Genomic DNA, 22,236 nt, shown 5'->3' with positions numbered 1-22,236 from the left:
ATATGAATTTATTCGATATTTTTTTATTCAATTCGAAAAATTATTAAGTCATAACAATATTTATCACTTTCTTTGCAAGGGAAAGTTGTTCTCATTACAATCTGATATCATTGTATGTTATATTATACAACATATGTGCGTTATAGCAACAACAGATAAGGGGCGGGGCTTCGAACCAGCGACCTTTTAAATCGTGATCGTGTATACTAGATATAGCTAGCGATATAGTTAGTTCATACACCTTATGCCAAGTATAAATAACTATAAACATTTGTTACAAATTTGAATTATATGTTAAAATACTATATCTCTGATTATCCCCTAATATGCAAAATATAAAAAAATATACAATTAAATTTCTCTTCTGCAAATATACAGGGTGGAAGAGGCAGCGCTTCTTTTATTGAAACTGCATATAGGGTAATATATTTCAAACCCACACCTAAGAAATTAATCAAGGTACCTCTTTTTTTCATTTCACGATTTTTATCCATACCTGTATTTCGTGTGACGCACACATACGTGTGCAACGTTTCCGATTTGACAGGTAAGTGTGTGCGTGCCTATGTTATACTATACAAATGGTGTTTTATTTTAAAACGATAATTTTATTATTTATTTTGTTTGAAAAAATAACTTTTTCATTTTTGGGAATTATTTTTTTTCCGAATTATATTAGGCTTTTATAGAGTAGTTAAAACTGTGGTTTCATTTAAAGTGGTGCTGACAATTACAATTACAGCTTGACGCTATACAGGATAGAGATAACTTCTGCTCTCTACTTTCCTATTCGAGACATTGTGGGTTAAGTGGCGGAACGAAGCGAAGCATCTTGTCTTTACCAGAGCTTTGCCATGAAAATAGTTAATTTCCCTGAGTAGGAATCGAACCCATCATTCACAATCAGACGCGGTCGAACTGTATCACTATGGACAGAGTGTTATTGATAAAATTAAAATAAGAGAGTGATTATAAAAATATCAGGAAATTCTTGGAACTCTCCATTCTTACGGACCTTGAATTAGCTAAAGTCTAATTGTTTTTTTTTTTAGTTTTCTATATCCCGCATGTAGGATAGGCGTAAGAAATATAGTGTTAAGACACTCCGATCACCGTTTTTCCGAGTAATTTCGGCGTTACTTTCGGCGCTTAGTCTTGAAACAGGGCGAGAAAATAGTGATGTAATTAATAATGGGAATCGAATCCACTACCGTCGCAGGCCTTTTGCCGCGCCGAATCGATAACATTAATTATAAAGTCGAATTGAAAACATAATTAAGTTCGTGTAATAAGATTATTTTTGTAATTTCATGTTTCTACCGTCATATTATAACTTGAAGTAATCATTAAGTTTCGATCGTGCATATGTCTGACAGCTGCTCGAGCCTTTTGCGATATGCAGGTGTTGCCGTATTTATGCTAATATCCATCTGCACGCTGCCAGAAATTGAAATTATATAAATCTTTTTTTTTTGTCGGTTCGAGGATGATTTAAAGTAAAGATTGAAAAACAAAATTAAATCACAATCACACGGCAGGGTAGACAGATCGAACCTAGTGTTAAGACACTCTGTTCTTTTGCCTTGGTGCCACTGCGTTACTTCCACATCAAAATTCTGCATACAGGTATCACTTTCCCGCATAGGAGAATAGGCAAAGCCCACTTTCCGTTGAATTTTCAAGACTTAACGTATTGTGTAGTAAAACTCAATGCCACAATTCTTCTACCAGAGCGGGAATTGAAAATAAGTAATCATAATCCTTGTGGGGATCGAACCTACAACTCTCGCATTTACAATCAGGCGTACACCGTACCATAACGTCCTCAGTTATAATTAATTTTACAACAAAAAAAATAAGTGTTGCAAGTACTTTTTTTTTTTAATTTAGCGGTTTTCCTGAACCAAAGACAACAATAAACCGGAAGCTATAAAAGGCTGTGCCTTTAAAAGAGTATGACTCAGCTGAGGATACGTTACGATATTGTATTGATGTTAGACTTTAGAGGCACTCGGGATTGATGAGTAGCTTCGAAAGCACTCTATCACTTGTATTTCTTAGATTTATTTATTTAGAAATATGGAAAAATTGTTTTAAATTTGCCTTTTATGTTATTATTGCTTTTCCTATGTCAATATGGTAGGTTTCAATGCTCGACCAATGTTTATTTTAAATAATAAAATTTTTAGTATTTAATTATTTTGTAAAACTTTCATAGATTTTTTGTATAAGCATATTTTTAAGTAATAATGTTTCTTTGTTAACAGGAGGAATGGGCCAAAATATCAGAAATCATGGCTTCCTTCGGCAGTAAGCTTGTAAGGGAATCGGTGTTTGTATCGGAGTTGGAGCAGGAGTTCACTTCCCGGTTAGGGCTCAGCTGCTCTGAGTCCAGCTTGAGCCCGTCCGTTGCTTCGACTTTAGGACTTTGGCTATCTGGACTAGGGATGCACGATTACGAAACCCTGTTTGTTGAGAGCGGCTACGACGATATCGACTTTGTTGTAAGTATAGTCTTTTTAATATGGATTTATAAATATTTTTGTTTCAATATATAGATTTATTAATATTTTTGTTTCAATAATTTCACTCTATTATGGATATTGTGTACAATATTTTAACAAATAAACTTTTATCTACAAAATCACTTTACCTTACTAGAATGGGAAACTAAAAATAACCCCGCCGATTGGGGATCGAAACCCCCACTATCGCGTTTACAGTCTAACGCCATCCCACTGGACCACGATGTCCTTGATGTGCTCGATTGCTTCAAATGTTTTTTATTTATTTACATCATAAAAACTAACTTCCAAGATCAAATTTGTAACAACACATTTATTTCCAGAACGGCATACTTAACGAAAATGACTTACGAGAAATGGGAATAGAAGAGAACGACAGACAAAAAATACTAGAATCAGCTAAACAGTTACCTCTTAAAATAGCAGAAATAAGCAATAATCATAACAATAATAATATAAGTAAAACTCAAAACGAATCTGTGGACGATTGGCTTAGGACGATTAACTTAGAACAATATAGTGATACGTTTAGAAAACACTTGTATGTAGATATGGATAGAGTGAGGAGGATCTGGGAGGTGGAGCTGACTGCAGTGCTGGAAATCAACAAGGCTGGTCACAGGAAGAGGATATTATGTTCTGTGTCTGGTGAACAGAACGGACCAATTAGTAATATTGAAGAAATTAACACTGATCTCAAGAATTTGGTAAGTTTTTTTATATAATATTTAATATTCATTTAGTTTGTATGTATGTATATGTATTTCTGTTGAAATGCTAACTATATATGAAAATACAAAAAAGGCAGGTAATTAAAAAGATGTAATATCAGTTATAATACGATATACCCTTCAGTGTTTCTGGTTGAGTGCTAATCTTAGGGACAACTGGTTCAAATTGAAAATATATTTTTGGTGGGTAGTCCATTTACATAGGAAGGTTATAGTCTACATTACCTTCCATCAATCCTACTGTATCTCCAGTGAGAGTTACTTCTGATACTAAGAAGTGGCGTGTATCCACGACTCGACTATTTCCACACCTTGACCACGCGGGCAAAGCCGTACATAAAAGCTAGTATAAAATAATGTCAGTATTTCGTCCTTGAAGTACAGATCGCCAATTTAAAGCGATACATATTCAACACCAGTCTGCACGTACAGACAGCCGATATCTGAATGTTAATAATGTTCCCAGGCATGTTGCTAAACAATTGAAAGAGAAAACCGTTAAACGTCATTATATTTTAAGTTTGTTTGAATAAATAATTTAAATTTGGTACAATTTTTATAATAAAAAATTGGCTTTGAAAAATGTCATTTCATATAAATTGGAAATTAACTTATTAGATGGATTAGATATTCTTTAAATAAAAAGTTAACTGTTTTTCTCTTCTAAGCTTTAGCGTAACATTTTGAAACTTTTGAATTTTTTTTATCGAGTTAAGAAAAAATAAACCTAGCTACTACATACAAGGATATATATAGATATAGATATCCTTAAACTAATAATAGCATATTCCATAGAACAATATTTAATCAAAACCAAAAGTATCTATTATGAAACGATCCGTAACGCGACAGTCTGTTTGTTTGTTAACACATCACGTCCTCTCTTTTCACTTACATTTACGAAATATAACTGACTCATATAATTGCATCACGTAGCCTTAATTCGGTGTTATATTTCATCTTTTATTTAACTATCATGTATGGAGATTGCTTAATCAACAAGATAAATAAGTTTATTTAGACTTCATTAAAATTTGGAACTACCGTTAAGCAAATGCTCGCTATGGTGTGATGATTGCGAGTTCGATTCTCTTCTTCTTCCTCCTGGCATTAATACCGGCTATTGCCAGGGTCTGCCTTCCTAGTCAACCTACTCCACTTTGCACGGTCTTTTGCGATTCTTGTTTCGATTCTCATTGAGGGGAAATTATTATGTTTTATAAATGTTTATCATGTTTTTGGTTGCTGAGTCGGATTTTACCATGTAGACTGTACTGTTACGTCTTTCAATAATGTCTTTATCAAAGTAAACTAAAAAACAAAAACAATGTCTCGAAAATTAGGGAGGAAGTAGGGTACAGGGTAACTTAATATTAGGTTCCGTCTGCCTACTAACTAATACTAACTACCTTTACTTTTATAATTGGAACCTATAACTATCGCGACACGCGCACAAGTACTCAGTGTATATATCAATAAAATTAAATTAAATATTACCTTTTCAATATAATCACGTTCGTATGATAACATGCATATTTATACATACATTTATTGAATCGTAAGCTCGTAAAAAGGATATCCGACGTCGAGCTACCTACTCCCGGGGAGTTGCTATGGTAGTTGCATCGGTGCGTGCAATTGTGTATTAGGCAATTTAACGATCTAACGGTTTAAATATGGTTCTTACTATATATTTATATTGAAATGTTTTATTATTGTAATATACAGCCTTGTTATACAGTTTTTGGTTTGGTTTTCACTAATTAACAAGACAAAACGTGGTGTCAGGTTCCGGCATATAACACGTAATGTCTCAAAAATTGGCAGAAAGAAGGTAAATACGCCATTATTACGCCAAGTGAGCGATATATAACTTTAAATTTTATTTATTTATTTTTTCTTTTTTATGCCATCAATCGTGGAACACATAAACCAATAATACTCAACTTAATAAACGATTTACACATTTATAACCATTTCATGTCTTGCAAGACACGATCAATGTCTATTGAATTAATTTAAAGCAGGACATCCCTTCGCCATAAAAGTGGTATTATCCACTGAGATATTCATTAGATTATTTTATTATGAAATATGAACAGTGTTTTATGATTGTGTTAACAAGTTATTAGGAGAAAAGTCATTTAAATTATTTTATTGTTTAATTTTGAATATGTATTAGATATATGGATATGACTAAATACATTTTTACAATATAAAAAGCCAGTAAGATGGCTAGTCTTGGCACATCGACACAAGCGGACAATGGAGGAACGGAGTGTCTTAACACTATTTCCCTCTGCCTACCCTGCTAGCGTGAACTTAAAAAAAGGAAACTCAAACAAGTTAATTTTAGCCAACCATTTTTAGCCTAATCCAAAACCTGCTTAAAGTCAAACACGTCACTTTAAGTTTATTAATAACCTATAAGCGTGAAATTCAAGGGGGTTTTAAAGGTAATCTCTCAAATTGCTCATCTAGTTAATTACATGTATCACCTGGCAACACCCGACGGTACGGAGCACGTGCGTCGTATTAAAATATGTACCTAACTACATTTTAACCAAGTATTATAGAGTGGAGAGATGGGGAGGCGGAGATTGATCATTTTGTCATTTATTTCTAATTTATGTGTGATTAATATTTTATGAATAGACAGAGAGTAGATAGAGACTTTTCGGTGTTCATTTTTTTGCTGTTACACTTTCCGTAAACAGATTGAAGGTATTCCATTTTTATTGTTATATATTTATAAATATAATTACACATTTTATTGAGATATTAAGATTGTATAATAATTTAAAGCTGTAAAGCTTCTCTCCAGTTTCTCCACTCTTGCTAAGTTCATTTTTAATGCTATTATGTTCTGGTCAAGTACCTAAACGTAGGACCTGGATTAAGACAGCTCTTTCAGCAGCTCCTCCTCCCGTGATCTGCAGATCGATTTTTAGGATTTAGAGTCAAATTGTTAGAGGTAATCAATATAACATACAAAAAAGATATACCTGAAGACAAGAATTTGTATAAAGACCAATAAACTATAACTTATTATATAGTATAGGATCTAGGCGGGAATCTCGAACTCACAATTTTTAATTAACCTCAGCTTACTAGCCAATACACGACCAGGCAGTCCACTCAAAAACATAATAGATTCTCCATAATAATATTTAGTTATACATATAAATAAAAACGTACTTGTTATTATAGCTTTCTGCGTATGTTTTTAAAAGGCATAGCCGAGACCTTTTTTAATTTCACACGTCGCCAACCCTGTATGGGTAATTAGTGCTCAATTCGTGTATTCAGCTTGCTATTCATGCTGAGTGAGCCACTCTACCCTAACTAGTAGTTATGTACCGCAAAATACATACGAGTATGTACGTAGATGCTATGAAAGGAAACCTATGTGCCTTTAATGCCTAGAAAATACTTTATTTTTTTTGCTGGAACTTTAAATTTGTGATAGATTTTATAATTTTTTTTTTCTGGATTTTGTTGTTTTTATAGGTATGTAGTATGGTGTGAGAAGATAGTTTGCTTAAAAGTTTTTAAAATTATTAAATAATTGATATCTATCAAAAGATTTAATATTGTAATGGGTTTTCCCTTATTAATGTCGTCCATAGTAACGTCTAACAATCAACTTTTTTTTTTATTCCAAACCTATTTAATACCTTTGCATAGTACACACACACTAACTTTTATTACACGTATTTTTTAATATTCCTCATTTGCATAACATTAATAAAAAGCAATACTTATTTAAATCTTAATTATGATACATTTCAAGAAAAATACGAGCAAATTACATAATGGCAGCCACACACGAGTGTCTATTTAACGTTTCATCATTCGAAATGAAAGCCCAATGAAGCCACCAGGAATAGTTACCCCATCTCGCATTCAAATTCACTGCAACGGAAGATTATTCACTTGCCAACCACCTCTATCCTCTATCCATACTCCCAGCCTCCTGGCCCCAGCCATTTTTGTTTCCAAATGACACTCGTCAAATTACACCGTTGACACTGTCAATTATATCCTTTTTGTGCCTTTTGGTTCTAGAGGCTTAATTAAAATTTCACGCTAGTATACAACGTGTTTGCCTCGAGCCGTTTTTGTTTTACACTTCTGAAGTGTGAACTGTTTGAGTCACTTTTCCTTTTTGTTCAGGTATTGTTCAGCCCTTTTTTGATTTAATTAGCACGCTTTTGCTTGTTTTCCAGCCAGTCGATAGGCTATGTTGGTTCTGTACAGATAATGAGGTACCCCGATTGCATTCTTTTAATTAAGTGAACTTCTGTTGTGTGGAATCTACTTGGGCTCGGTTTAATAGCTTCTTTGTTATCATTTTGTTTTTGTTCTTCATTCGGGAGGTGAAGTTGTGCTGTAATCAGCTAACTTTACTAATTATTAGATATTTGCTGGTGAAATTTGAGAGAAGTCAAGAGAGTGAGAGATTGGAGAGAAATTTCTCTATGTATGTAAATATGTACAACTACCTTTTACTAGTGGCTACCGTAATTAAATAGAAATTTTTAATTGTGTATCACACTCGATCACGAAACATTCTAAGTGCTTAATTCTGACGAAATTGTAGATATGATGTAATATATAGCCTTCCTATCTTTATTTGATTTTCCAATTTCTACTCGTAGTTTCTGAGATTAGCGTTCAACCAAACAAACTCGTCAGATTTACTATTTATAGATTAACTATTCATTGGCAATTTAGGCTTTACGATTTCTCAACAAAATTTATTAGTACTTATGAAATTAAATTCAATAATTTTGTTATAGAAAAACAATATTCAACAGCTAAAAGAAGAAATCAAAGAAAAATTACCTCCGTCTGAGAATTTGAAACCTGTACCACCTCCCGTGGTACCAAGTCTCGCGCCTCCTGGCGGAGAGACCTTGAAAAGGAGTAAGAAGAACAGACCTGCTCCTCAACCCCCAAGACCTTCAGATCTGGAGATCAGAGCGCCTTCCGAACTTCTAGTTGGAGTTCCAGGAGCTCTGAAGACTCAGTGGAAGCATCAGCCATTCGTGTTGGTTACTGGAGCCGTGACGTATGTTGCGAATGTAAGTTATACTTTTATGGCGATGAAATTGAAGGAGGTTATTAAATGCTTTAGTTTAGCATTTAGTTATGACATTAATTAAAAAATATATATATATGTTTTATTTGTATCTTATTATGGCTTATATTAAGATTACTTATTTAAATAAAATGTTATTATCTAAATTATGAACGTGACAAAATAAATTTACAAATAACTATTTTGTTTCTATAGTATTTAGGATCAACTGTGGTAAAAGAGCTTCGTGGGACGGAGTCTACTAAGAAATCTATTCAGAAATTAAAGAAATCTACCAAAGAACCCCGTGACTCGCCTGATATTATACTTTCCATTAGCTATAGAGGAGTCAAGTTCCTTAACACTATTACTAGAGTAAGTATAGTTTGTTATATAAACTTACCTAAATCTGTTCTTTATTCAAACTATATGTCACACATTCTGTTCCCCACGAAATGTCCAATTTGCGAGACATTGCGTGCTGTACTGTGTAACTTAACGCAGCGTTTTGTCTTGTAACTAGAGCGAGAAAATGAATATAAATGGAATCGAAACATTTATGTATTCTTTTTAATATAAGCCCTAAACCCTAATGTTTAGAAATAGAATATTTGAATAAAATTATACTAAAAATGTATATTATATAAAGTATTAGTAATATTTTGACCAAATAACATATTTTTCTATTTTGATCCACATTGTTTATGTAAAGAAAGTTTCTTTGAGAACTAACCAACCGTTCAAAAGGCACATCTGACTCCCTCGGGGTATCACTAAACGCCCTGATTTCTTCCATTTGATTTTTAATTATGGTACACCGTTCACACTCCATCGGTCCACTTTATCCTTTGTATTTCTTAGAGAAAGGATTGTTTTTTTTTACATTATTTTTTCGAGGATGAATTTTATGTCAGAGGGCATCACGGTTAGTTAGACAGGATAATTAGTGTTTCTGCCGCCATTGTACGTACAAAACAAAAATTCGAAATTCATTTTCATTTACATCGTGTTTTTCAACGAAACATTATATTTTCGGAGAAAAATATTTTTTTGAGTGGAAAATTTCGAAATGAATCGGTATTGATTGGATACAAACACAACAATCATTATCATTTTTTCGTGGCTTTGATGTTTCAGTGTAACATTTTTTTAGTTTCTTTTTATTAAAATTAGGTATATATATGTTTACAAATAGTCGTGGCGCATTTTTTCGCTTTGGTATCGAAGCAAAGCGCAGTGTTCAGTTCCGCAACTCAACACGCAATGTCTCTAAAATTCAACGGTAAATGGAAAAAGAAATGACTTAAAAATAAATTCTCTCTGCCTGCCCTGCTGTGTGAGGAATACAATGTGAAGCTAAAAAAATTAAATTTAAACGAAATCAAATAATTTCTAAGAGTATTTAATATAAAAATATTAATAATGTTGCCCTCAGGAGTTGGTTTGTGAACATGAAATCCGCAACATCCACTGTGCGTGTCAAGACGCAGACGACCTGACTCACTTCGCCTACATCACTAAAGACCACACCACGAGAAGCCACTACTGCCATGTATTCAGAGTTGCTACAATGGTAATTGTTTATCTTTACTATAATCAAACAAAATTTTACCTTCCTTTTATTTAATTAAAAAAATTCTATATCGTTTATCTTTATCTTTTTCAGGATCAAGCAACTGAAGTCATCCTAACACTAGGTGAGGCTTTCGAAGTAGCATACCAAATGGCTTTAAGAGAACAAGCGAATAGAGTAAGAATTCCTCCGAACGTTGCAAAAACACCAACACACGACCCAATGACCACCACAAATAAAGAAAAAGTTAATGTCAATCACGGCAGATCACATTCCATTACCGAAATTAAACTAAACGGCCATCAGTTAAAAATAGCTCCCATGCCCGCTTCCTTATCTAACGAAGACTTCCAGAAAAATCCAGATGGTTCTAGAAGTCCTAGGAACCCACTCCTAAAAGCGCCCATAGCTTCTACTGAAGAATTGTGAAAAAGGTAACGTTCACTATTTGTAGGGTTATAGTATTGTTCGAAAGGAAATATTAAATATACATATGTTTAATATGTAGATATTCTTTTCTGATATTCTTGTAGCTTTAGCGAGATGTCGAGAACAGAAGCTATCGAGGCAACTTTGAAATTTATATAAGTTTAAAGATACAGCTACTTACATAAAGATATTAATTATATCGTAATGCAATTTTTTATAAAGATTTTTTTTGAAAATGACTATTGGTTTTGAAAATTCAGGTTAAATTTTAAGGCCTAAAATTGGCTTAAATTTATTGGATAAGTCTTCCAAATCGTTTAGATTTTTTTTTCTTCGACTCTATATTATATTTAGGGATTATCAGTCTGTCTGTTATTAGGGATTATCAGTCTGTCTGTCTGTTATTGTTCGATAGCCAACACTATTAAATATGAAACTAAGTTATCAAAAAGTAATTTCTACTATTACTTAATTACAATTTCAAGCTTCAATTAAAATTATTTAGACAAGATCTTTAAATGATATTTTTAATATAAAAAAATCATATTAGATACTTTATAATTTTTTGTAGTCGAGAAAAAAAATCATTCGAACAAAACGAAACTGTTTTAAGTTTTTCTTAATATGTATTATTGCATATGGTGTGAAGACCTCGAATTTTAGTGATTTTACGATTCGATATTAATTAAGTAAACAATTGTTGATCGGGTGTAGGACAATATTGACGTTTTAATTATTGTATTATTCGTTTTTGACTCTCATTTTGAACCATATCCTTTGATAATAGAAAGTAATACATAGAGGAGGCAAATATGGAATATTTCTATGCCGTTCTTCTCTTTATACTAACTTGTTCTTCTCTTAAAAGTATTAAGCAAGAACTTATTATTCATATAAAAAAAGAATAGAAATGTCTATATTGAAGAAGTTGCTAAATGCAATTGCCGGCTCTATTTATTATTAGGTCTGTTCATCAATGTATTTTGTATATTAGATAATCGGATTTTTACTATGGAATAGTGAAACTTCGACGGCTGTTATATTTATAGTAGTTTGTATATTTTTGTTTTTATAATTGTTTACGCGACTAATGTTTTTAAGGAATTGGTTTAGACGCTAATATTTGGTCCAATAAGGAAATGTATTATTAGTGTATTACTTACTAAGAATATATCTCATACATAATATAGCTTTGTTATTACGACCGATCTCGGTTTGGTTGTCTGTTCAAACGTCTAGATCGATTTTGATAGAGTTTCGACGTTATTCTATTGTTAGTTTAGCTACGACCTGGGTAATCGCTATTAAATTACAGGCCTAAAGTAATCTCTGAAGATTTAAGGTTACCAATTTTCAATGTCGTCATGTATATAGGAGTTAGAATAATCGTGTGCATTAAACAGTGGTTGTTGAACACTTATGAGAATTAATTTTTTTAACTTATAGTACATAACACATATCAAACCATACCATTCTAGTGTTCTAGAAACAGAAAGAAGAATCTAGAATATATATATTAATTTTACTTAGATGTAAATTGTTTTCGTACAATTGTCTTGTAAATGACAAAAAAAAAATGTTTTGGGAAAGCTATCTTCAATTATATTAATATTGCTCAAAAATATTTGGTTGTCATTCTGTTTATACATTGTTTTGAAGTTGTATTTTCTTATTGTGTACTCAAATTTTAGCTCGAGATGTACTCGATGTGATAAAAGTAAAAAAATATTATAATAATATGTTCTTTCATTGATGATATTTGTCCTTCGCTTATATATTAAATATTTAGCACAGCTTTTATGATATTGTTAAAGTATATAAGGTTTTCAATGTATTCTATTATAGAATTTATGAAATGTATCTATATAGATATTTGTTCTTGTTGATTGTAATGTAATGGGAATAAGAATGTGCCAAATTTAGTAAGAATTACAGGAAACAAAGCCAATTTACACCACCCTTTGCAATTAGAAGTTAAATGAAGCCTAAATTACTGCAGTACCAAGTTGATTGCAGGTTCGATTCCAACGTGCTTTTAGAGAAAATCACCACACCAAGAAATATTTCTAATTTTGTTAACCATTTTTCGAATAGTAATTAAATATTCATCTACGAGAAGGCAAAATAATATGATTATTTATTCCACAGTTAATTGACAATATTGGTAGATTAATTTTTCAAGCGGAATGCTTTTTAATAATTATTAATAATGGCATATTTTATGTACACAAATATATATTATAAGTATGTACTTATATTATAATATAGATATAATTTAGTACTATAAAAAAATGTATACCAAAGATGTACGAAGATAATTAGTGAAATGATACATCTCGTTTGTTAATCTTATATTGCAATGAACACTGCCGTCAAAACAAATTTTCGTAGTTTACGTGTTTTTTATATATTTATAATTATAATATTATGTAAATATTATTTATTTAATAATAATAAAAAAATATTCGCTATTATTTCGACAGATTAGTCCTTTCTTCTACAATGCCTGCTTCATACTACATACATATATCGATCTTTAAAACTCGCTTCTAAGTACCTAATTGAATATAGATAAAATATATTGGTTGTGTACTACTATCTATCTTTTATTTATAGTGGTTTTACAATTTATCTATTCTATGGTAGTAAAATTCCAAATGAATATCTATTGTAAATATCTACGCTCATAATAAATTATAAAATATAAAATGGCGTCTTATTATAAAAGTAATAATATGTAATAAATAATTAATATAATATTATTGCTTATAATATATCCATGCACATCCTTAGATTAGAGATTTCCTTGAAATCCGAGCTTATATTATTCGCTTTATTTTGTATATATTGCTGAAAAAAAATTTTTTTTTATATTTTAAAAGTGTTATTCCACAAAAAATAAAGAAAAATATTTAAGAAAACGTACTGGTACGTACGTGGGTTCGATCCCCGTTAATGTCAATTTTTTATAGGCATAAATTGCCCTAGATCAAAGGACCTGGTTATAAAGTTCAACACCTTATTAATAACTCAAAAGTTTTTTAGAAGTAAGTAAAAAAAATAATTTATCGATTAAAAAAAAAGGAAATTGACATTTTTTATTTTACACACGCACATGTAACGCAGTTGCAATATATTTAAACAAATATACTAGATTTAAATTTATTGATGTGGTGTACAATTATTAACAATTGACTGTGACTAAGCGCGATGGTCCTGGGTTCGATCCCCACTAGGGACTATAAATTGTCCTACTCAGGTAGAAAAAAAGTGTGGTTTCTCTCTGTTGTACGCATAAAGCTGAAAGTAAAAAATGCAAAATCAAATATACTTATCAACAGAAAATGTAATAGTACCTGAAATATACTGATTATATTAAAATCGAATCTACTCTTACCACCTTACCTCACATGCACAGTCATTTAAGTTCCATGCTAAAGAGTTATAATATCACTTCATACAAATTATTATTTAATATACCTAATAAACTACCTCAGCTTATTCTTTCGTTAATAATTTAAAGTATAAGACCGTCGTCGACATTTTATCTCTGTACCTATCTAACTTAATCGACCATGAAATGGCCTATCATGTTGCGGATGAAATAATACTAAGAAACGTACCTACAAGTAATACAATACTTGTAAAGGCATGACTCTATCAACATTTGAGGAACTGTTTTAATTATAATGGTAAGTTAACATTAAATCAGGTTCATGCTGTTTCCCGCCGCCGCAGGGTAGGTAGAGGGAACCTAGTGTTAAAACTCTCAGTTTCCCACTTCGATTCGATTATCAATGCATTGCGTGTTGAGTGGTGGAACTCAACACCGGGCTGTAGCCTTGGTGCAGAAATGATAATATTAATAAATAATAATTCATTCCCCTGAGTGGGGGGTCGAACCCACAACCATCGCGTCACTGTCATACCATACAAATTCAACATTGTATTATTTAATTCTAAAACATTCAATAACCCTAGTGAAAATTACGATAATGTAACCTAATTATTACAATTTTCATAATAGAAGTTACTATAAGCTACTTGCAAACGTATTATATTAACATACGAACGTATTTAATTTTATTAAAGTAAATAAACGAGTAGTTCAAGCAGACGAAGTCGCAAATGGGTCGTTATTAAAGATACGAACAATACACCGATATTAAAGTACTATAGAATATTAATTCTACTAGAACAGACACAATAAACAAATACCTTTGTAACCCATAAATTCAACACACCGCTAAAAAAGATACTTAAAACAAAAATCCACATCTTTATAACTTATTCAAAATCCTGTTAAAACGTCCAACGATAAATCTTAGTACACATTTGGCTATAAAAAGCAGCTATTTACTCGTGGACCATTAGCTTAGCCGAAAAAAGGTTGAATTTTAAGCGTCATTTGTTAATCGCGCCTGTGTCCGCTCCATTAGGTGTACAGGATAGATGGCGTTGGCTCCTACTTGACTTTAATGTATCAAATAATTAATTAGTGCAAATTAAGTTTGTATTTTGTTAAGGAAACGATTTTGTAAGATTATCTAAAGAATTTGTGGTGTTTAAACTAGGTTTATTGTTTTATATTAGTTTAAAATTTTTCTTGAAAATAGTGTTTTTTCAGTTTTTGTTAGAACTCAAAACATGGTGTGTTGAAGTCTTTCATTCATAGTTCAAAGATAAGAAGTATGTTTAGTTGCCTGTAATCGAACCATAAATTACAGAAATGATATAATTAAGAAAAAACAAAGTCGTTGGATTATACAAATATACCGGTATTTTTCTGAATAAAAACGATATATATAATTTATATCTTTATAATTTAGAATTTTTTTGAAACATATAGAGAGAGTTGAAATTAATCTCACGTTCGCTATAAAGCACTCAATTAGAGACATCTCGTGTTGGATGGCAAAACCTTTGTTACAAAGACAGACAAGAAAAACTATTTTAGTGCAAAAATATAATCATAATTTAAATGTAAATGTGTACAGAATAATTTAATTGATAATTTCGTCAAGATTAATTTAAAGTTGAAATTTCCATACGAATTCGAGAAATTTCATTTTGAGTGACGTAATCCAATGCCCCGTTTTTTATAAAAAAATTCAAACTATAAACAAAAATGCTTAGAAATCTTTAAAATCATAATTCACAATATTTTTAATATAATTTATATTTCAATTAAATTAGAAAACCTTGCATACATCTTCATAGATTCCTCACCAGATCAGCTCTAATTTAAAATCTATTTCCAACAAATTGGCAAGGAGACGTGTGCAGCAATTACCAGCTGCACTTGCATCACGAGCGAGCGGCGACCGATCGGAATTGCGCCTGATGAGTCTACTAAGAAATCTATTCAGAAATTAAAGAAATCTACCAAAGAACCCCGTGACTCGCCTGATATTATACTTTCCATTAGCTATAGAGGAGTCAAGTTCCTTAACACTATTACTAGAGTAAGTATAGTTTGTTATATAAACTTACCTAAATCTGTTCTTTATTCAAACTATATGTCACACATTCTGTTCCCCACGAAATGTCCAATTTGCGAGACATTGCGTGCTGTACTGTGTAACTTAACGCAGCGTTTTGTCTTGTAACTAGAGCGAGAAAATGAATATAAATGGAATCGAAACATTTATGTATTCTTTTTAATATAAGCCCTAAACCCTAATGTTTAGAAATAGAATATTTGAATAAAATTATACTAAAAATGTATATTATATAAAGTATTAGTAATATTTTGACCAAATAACATATTTTTCTATTTTGATCCACATTGTTTATGTAAAGAAAGTTTCTTTGAGAACTAACCAACCGTTCAAAAGGCACATCTGACTCCCTCGGGGTATCACTAAACGCCCTGATTTCTTCCATTTGATTTTTAATTATGGTACACCGTTCACACTCCATCGGTCCACTTTATCCTTTGTATTTCTTAGAGAAAGGATTGTTTTTTTTTACATTATTTTTTCGAGGATGAATTTTATGTCAGAGGGCATCACGGTTAGTTAGACAGGATAATTAGTGTTTCTGCCGCCATTGTACGTACAAAACAAAAATTCGAAATTCATTTTCATTTACATCGTGTTTTTCAACGAAACATTATATTTTCGGAGAAAAATATTTTTTTGAGTGGAAAATTTCGAAATGAATCGGTATTGATTGGATACAAACACAACAATCATTATCATTTTTTCGTGGCTTTGATGTTTCAGTGTAACATTTTTTTAGTTTCTTTTTATTAAAATTAGGTATATATATGTTTACAAATAGTCGTGGCGCATTTTTTCGCTTTGGTATCGAAGCAAAGCGCAGTGTTCAGTTCCGCAACTCAACACGCAATGTCTCTAAAATTCAACGGTAAATGGAAAAAGAAATGACTTAAAAATAAATTCTCTCTGCCTGCCCTGCTGTGTGAGGAATACAATGTGAAGCTAAAAAAATTAAATTTAAACGAAATCAAATAATTTCTAAGAGTATTTAATATAAAAATATTAATAATGTTGCCCTCAGGAGTTGGTTTGTGAACATGAAATCCGCAACATCCACTGTGCGTGTCAAGACGCAGACGACCTGACTCACTTCGCCTACATCACTAAAGACCACACCACGAGAAGCCACTACTGCCATGTATTCAGAGTTGCTACAATGGTAATTGTTTATCTTTACTATAATCAAACAAAATTTTACCTTCCTTTTATTTAATTAAAAAAATTCTATATCGTTTATCTTTATCTTTTTCAGGATCAAGCAACTGAAGTCATCCTAACACTAGGTGAGGCTTTCGAAGTAGCATACCAAATGGCTTTAAGAGAACAAGCGAATAGAGTAAGAATTCCTCCGAACGTTGCAAAAACACCAACACACGACCCAATGACCACCACAAATAAAGAAAAAGTTAATGTCAATCACGGCAGATCACATTCCATTACCGAAATTAAACTAAACGGCCATCAGTTAAAAATAGCTCCCATGCCCGCTTCCTTATCTAACGAAGACTTCCAGAAAAATCCAGATGGTTCTAGAAGTCCTAGGAACCCACTCCTAAAAGCGCCCATAGCTTCTACTGAAGAATTGTGAAAAAGGTAACGTTCACTATTTGTAGGGTTATAGTATTGTTCGAAAGGAAATATTAAATATACATATGTTTAATATGTAGATATTCTTTTCTGATATTCTTGTAGCTTTAGCGAGATGTCGAGAACAGAAGCTATCGAGGCAACTTTGAAATTTATATAAGTTTAAAGATACAGCTACTTACATAAAGATATTAATTATATCGTAATGCAATTTTTTATAAAGATTTTTTTTGAAAATGACTATTGGTTTTGAAAATTCAGGTTAAATTTTAAGGCCTAAAATTGGCTTAAATTTATTGGATAAGTCTTCCAAATCGTTTAGATTTTTTTTTCTTCGACTCTATATTATATTTAGGGATTATCAGTCTGTCTGTTATTAGGGATTATCAGTCTGTCTGTCTGTTATTGTTCGATAGCCAACACTATTAAATATGAAACTAAGTTATCAAAAAGTAATTTCTACTATTACTTAATTACAATTTCAAGCTTCAATTAAAATTATTTAGACAAGATCTTTAAATGATATTTTTAATATAAAAAAATCATATTAGATACTTTATAATTTTTTGTAGTCGAGAAAAAAAATCATTCGAACAAAACGAAACTGTTTTAAGTTTTTCTTAATATGTATTATTGCATATGGTGTGAAGACCTCGAATTTTAGTGATTTTACGATTCGATATTAATTAAGTAAACAATTGTTGATCGGGTGTAGGACAATATTGACGTTTTAATTATTGTATTATTCGTTTTTGACTCTCATTTTGAACCATATCCTTTGATAATAGAAAGTAATACATAGAGGAGGCAAATATGGAATATTTCTATGCCGTTCTTCTCTTTATACTAACTTGTTCTTCTCTTAAAAGTATTAAGCAAGAACTTATTATTCATATAAAAAAAGAATAGAAATGTCTATATTGAAGAAGTTGCTAAATGCAATTGCCGGCTCTATTTATTATTAGGTCTGTTCATCAATGTATTTTGTATATTAGATAATCGGATTTTTACTATGGAATAGTGAAACTTCGACGGCTGTTATATTTATAGTAGTTTGTATATTTTTGTTTTTATAATTGTTTACGCGACTAATGTTTTTAAGGAATTGGTTTAGACGCTAATATTTGGTCCAATAAGGAAATGTATTATTAGTGTATTACTTACTAAGAATATATCTCATACATAATATAGCTTTGTTATTACGACCGATCTCGGTTTGGTTGTCTGTTCAAACGTCTAGATCGATTTTGATAGAGTTTCGACGTTATTCTATTGTTAGTTTAGCTACGACCTGGGTAATCGCTATTAAATTACAGGCCTAAAGTAATCTCTGAAGATTTAAGGTTACCAATTTTCAATGTCGTCATGTATATAGGAGTTAGAATAATCGTGTGCATTAAACAGTGGTTGTTGAACACTTATGAGAATTAATTTTTTTAACTTATAGTACATAACACATATCAAACCATACCATTCTAGTGTTCTAGAAACAGAAAGAAGAATCTAGAATATATATATTAATTTTACTTAGATGTAAATTGTTTTCGTACAATTGTCTTGTAAATGACAAAAAAAAAATGTTTTGGGAAAGCTATCTTCAATTATATTAATATTGCTCAAAAATATTTGGTTGTCATTCTGTTTATACATTGTTTTGAAGTTGTATTTTCTTATTGTGTACTCAAATTTTAGCTCGAGATGTACTCGATGTGATAAAAGTAAAAAAATATTATAATAATATGTTCTTTCATTGATGATATTTGTCCTTCGCTTATATATTAAATATTTAGCACAGCTTTTATGATATTGTTAAAGTATATAAGGTTTTCAATGTATTCTATTATAGAATTTATGAAATGTATCTATATAGATATTTGTTCTTGTTGATTGTAATGTAATGGGAATAAGAATGTGCCAAATTTAGTAAGAATTACAGGAAACAAAGCCAATTTACACCACCCTTTGCAATTAGAAGTTAAATGAAGCCTAAATTACTGCAGTACCAAGTTGATTGCAGGTTCGATTCCAACGTGCTTTTAGAGAAAATCACCACACCAAGAAATATTTCTAATTTTGTTAACCATTTTTCGAATAGTAATTAAATATTCATCTACGAGAAGGCAAAATAATATGATTATTTATTCCACAGTTAATTGACAATATTGGTAGATTAATTTTTCAAGCGGAATGCTTTTTAATAATTATTAATAATGGCATATTTTATGTACACAAATATATATTATAAGTATGTACTTATATTATAATATAGATATAATTTAGTACTATAAAAAAATGTATACCAAAGATGTACGAAGATAATTAGTGAAATGATACATCTCGTTTGTTAATCTTATATTGCAATGAACACTGCCGTCAAAACAAATTTTCGTAGTTTACGTGTTTTTTATATATTTATAATTATAATATTATGTAAATATTATTTATTTAATAATAATAAAAAAATATTCGCTATTATTTCGACAGATTAGTCCTTTCTTCTACAATGCCTGCTTCATACTACATACATATATCGATCTTTAAAACTCGCTTCTAAGTACCTAATTGAATATAGATAAAATATATTGGTTGTGTACTACTATCTATCTTTTATTTATAGTGGTTTTACAATTTATCTATTCTATGGTAGTAAAATTCCAAATGAATATCTATTGTAAATATCTACGCTCATAATAAATTATAAAATATAAAATGGCGTCTTATTATAAAAGTAATAATATGTAATAAATAATTAATATAATATTATTGCTTATAATATATCCATGCACATCCTTAGATTAGAGATTTCCTTGAAATCCGAGCTTATATTATTCGCTTTATTTTGTATATATTGCTGAAAAAAAATTTTTTTTTATATTTTAAAAGTGTTATTCCACAAAAAATAAAGAAAAATATTTAAGAAAACGTACTGGTACGTACGTGGGTTCGATCCCCGTTAATGTCAATTTTTTATAGGCATAAATTGCCCTAGATCAAAGGACCTGGTTATAAAGTTCAACACCTTATTAATAACTCAAAAGTTTTTTAGAAGTAAGTAAAAAAAATAATTTATCGATTAAAAAAAAAGGAAATTGACATTTTTTATTTTACACACGCACATGTAACGCAGTTGCAATATATTTAAACAAATATACTAGATTTAAATTTATTGATGTGGTGTACAATTATTAACAATTGACTGTGACTAAGCGCGATGGTCCTGGGTTCGATCCCCACTAGGGACTATAAATTGTCCTACTCAGGTAGAAAAAAAGTGTGGTTTCTCTCTGTTGTACGCATAAAGCTGAAAGTAAAAAATGCAAAATCAAATATACTTATCAACAGAAAATGTAATAGTACCTGAAATATACTGATTATATTAAAATCGAATCTACTCTTACCACCTTACCTCACATGCACAGTCATTTAAGTTCCATGCTAAAGAGTTATAATATCACTTCATACAAATTATTATTTAATATACCTAATAAACTACCTCAGCTTATTCTTTCGTTAATAATTTAAAGTATAAGACCGTCGTCGACATTTTATCTCTGTACCTATCTAACTTAATCGACCATGAAATGGCCTATCATGTTGCGGATGAAATAATACTAAGAAACGTACCTACAAGTAATACAATACTTGTAAAGGCATGACTCTATCAACATTTGAGGAACTGTTTTAATTATAATGGTAAGTTAACATTAAATCAGGTTCATGCTGTTTCCCGCCGCCGCAGGGTAGGTAGAGGGAACCTAGTGTTAAAACTCTCAGTTTCCCACTTCGATTCGATTATCAATGCATTGCGTGTTGAGTGGTGGAACTCAACACCGGGCTGTAGCCTTGGTGCAGAAATGATAATATTAATAAATAATAATTCATTCCCCTGAGTGGGGGGTCGAACCCACAACCATCGCGTCACTGTCATACCATACAAATTCAACATTGTATTATTTAATTCTAAAACATTCAATAACCCTAGTGAAAATTACGATAATGTAACCTAATTATTACAATTTTCATAATAGAAGTTACTATAAGCTACTTGCAAACGTATTATATTAACATACGAACGTATTTAATTTTATTAAAGTAAATAAACGAGTAGTTCAAGCAGACGAAGTCGCAAATGGGTCGTTATTAAAGATACGAACAATACACCGATATTAAAGTACTATAGAATATTAATTCTACTAGAACAGACACAATAAACAAATACCTTTGTAACCCATAAATTCAACACACCGCTAAAAAAGATACTTAAAACAAAAATCCACATCTTTATAACTTATTCAAAATCCTGTTAAAACGTCCAACGATAAATCTTAGTACACATTTGGCTATAAAAAGCAGCTATTTACTCGTGGACCATTAGCTTAGCCGAAAAAAGGTTGAATTTTAAGCGTCATTTGTTAATCGCGCCTGTGTCCGCTCCATTAGGTGTACAGGATAGATGGCGTTGGCTCCTACTTGACTTTAATGTATCAAATAATTAATTAGTGCAAATTAAGTTTGTATTTTGTTAAGGAAACGATTTTGTAAGATTATCTAAAGAATTTGTGGTGTTTAAACTAGGTTTATTGTTTTATATTAGTTTAAAATTTTTCTTGAAAATAGTGTTTTTTCAGTTTTTGTTAGAACTCAAAACATGGTGTGTTGAAGTCTTTCATTCATAGTTCAAAGATAAGAAGTATGTTTAGTTGCCTGTAATCGAACCATAAATTACAGAAATGATATAATTAAGAAAAAACAAAGTCGTTGGATTATACAAATATACCGGTATTTTTCTGAATAAAAACGATAT

General features: G+C 30.9%; 2 protein-coding genes across 7 annotated transcripts in view; both read left to right on the top strand.

Annotated features, from left to right (window-relative positions):
- The window catches only part of LOC146533117 (uncharacterized), a 97,345-nt gene extending 84,295 nt beyond the window's left edge, over positions 1-13,050 (top strand). For 5 of the 6 annotated variants that reach the window (XM_085196836.1, XM_085196837.1, XM_085196838.1 and 2 more), the window contains 6 exons: positions 2,268-2,504; positions 2,849-3,232; positions 8,059-8,343; positions 8,556-8,714; positions 9,775-9,912; positions 10,006-13,050. In XM_085196836.1, coding sequence (XP_085052962.1) covers positions 2,268-2,504; positions 2,849-3,232; positions 8,059-8,343; positions 8,556-8,714; positions 9,775-9,912; positions 10,006-10,341 — 1,539 coding nt within the window. In that variant the 3' untranslated portion in view covers positions 10,342-13,050. The remainder of the gene's footprint in view (positions 1-2,267; positions 2,505-2,848; positions 3,233-8,058; positions 8,344-8,555; positions 8,715-9,774; positions 9,913-10,005) is intronic. The other variant, XM_085196835.1, reaches the window with a different exon arrangement.
- An 871-nt stretch (positions 13,051-13,921) lies between these two features.
- On the top strand, positions 13,922-20,142 carry LOC146533116 (uncharacterized). The gene is made up of 4 exons (XM_085196336.1): positions 13,922-13,984; positions 15,615-15,806; positions 16,867-17,004; positions 17,098-20,142. Exons 1-4 carry the CDS (start codon positions 13,922-13,924, stop codon positions 17,431-17,433), a joined length of 729 nt encoding a protein of 242 aa, XP_085052462.1. The 3' UTR covers positions 17,434-20,142.
- The last annotated feature ends 2,094 nt before the right edge of the window (positions 20,143-22,236 follow it).

The sequence above is a fragment of the Heliconius melpomene genome, chromosome 13 (genome assembly GCF_056956725.1).
Source record: "Heliconius melpomene rosina isolate 202511_hmr_F chromosome 13, ASM5695672v1, whole genome shotgun sequence".
In the NCBI taxonomy this organism is placed as follows: Eukaryota; Metazoa; Arthropoda; class Insecta; order Lepidoptera; family Nymphalidae; genus Heliconius; species Heliconius melpomene.
The sequence above is the reverse complement of the archived record's forward strand: the minus strand, read 5'-3'. Positions and strand labels throughout refer to the sequence as shown.

Bases quoted from the DNA above. Each gene is read 5' to 3' on its own strand.
- LOC146533116 (XM_085196336.1), top strand. From the start codon at position 13,922: ATGGCCTATCATGTTGCGGATGAAATAATACTAAGAAACGTACCTACA. The intron at 15,807-16,866 runs GTAAGTATAGTT...TGTTGCCCTCAG, and splicing joins TCCTTAACACTATTACTAGA to GAGTTGGTTTGTGAACATGA. The intron at 17,005-17,097 runs GTAATTGTTTAT...TATCTTTTTCAG, and splicing joins TATTCAGAGTTGCTACAATG to GATCAAGCAACTGAAGTCAT.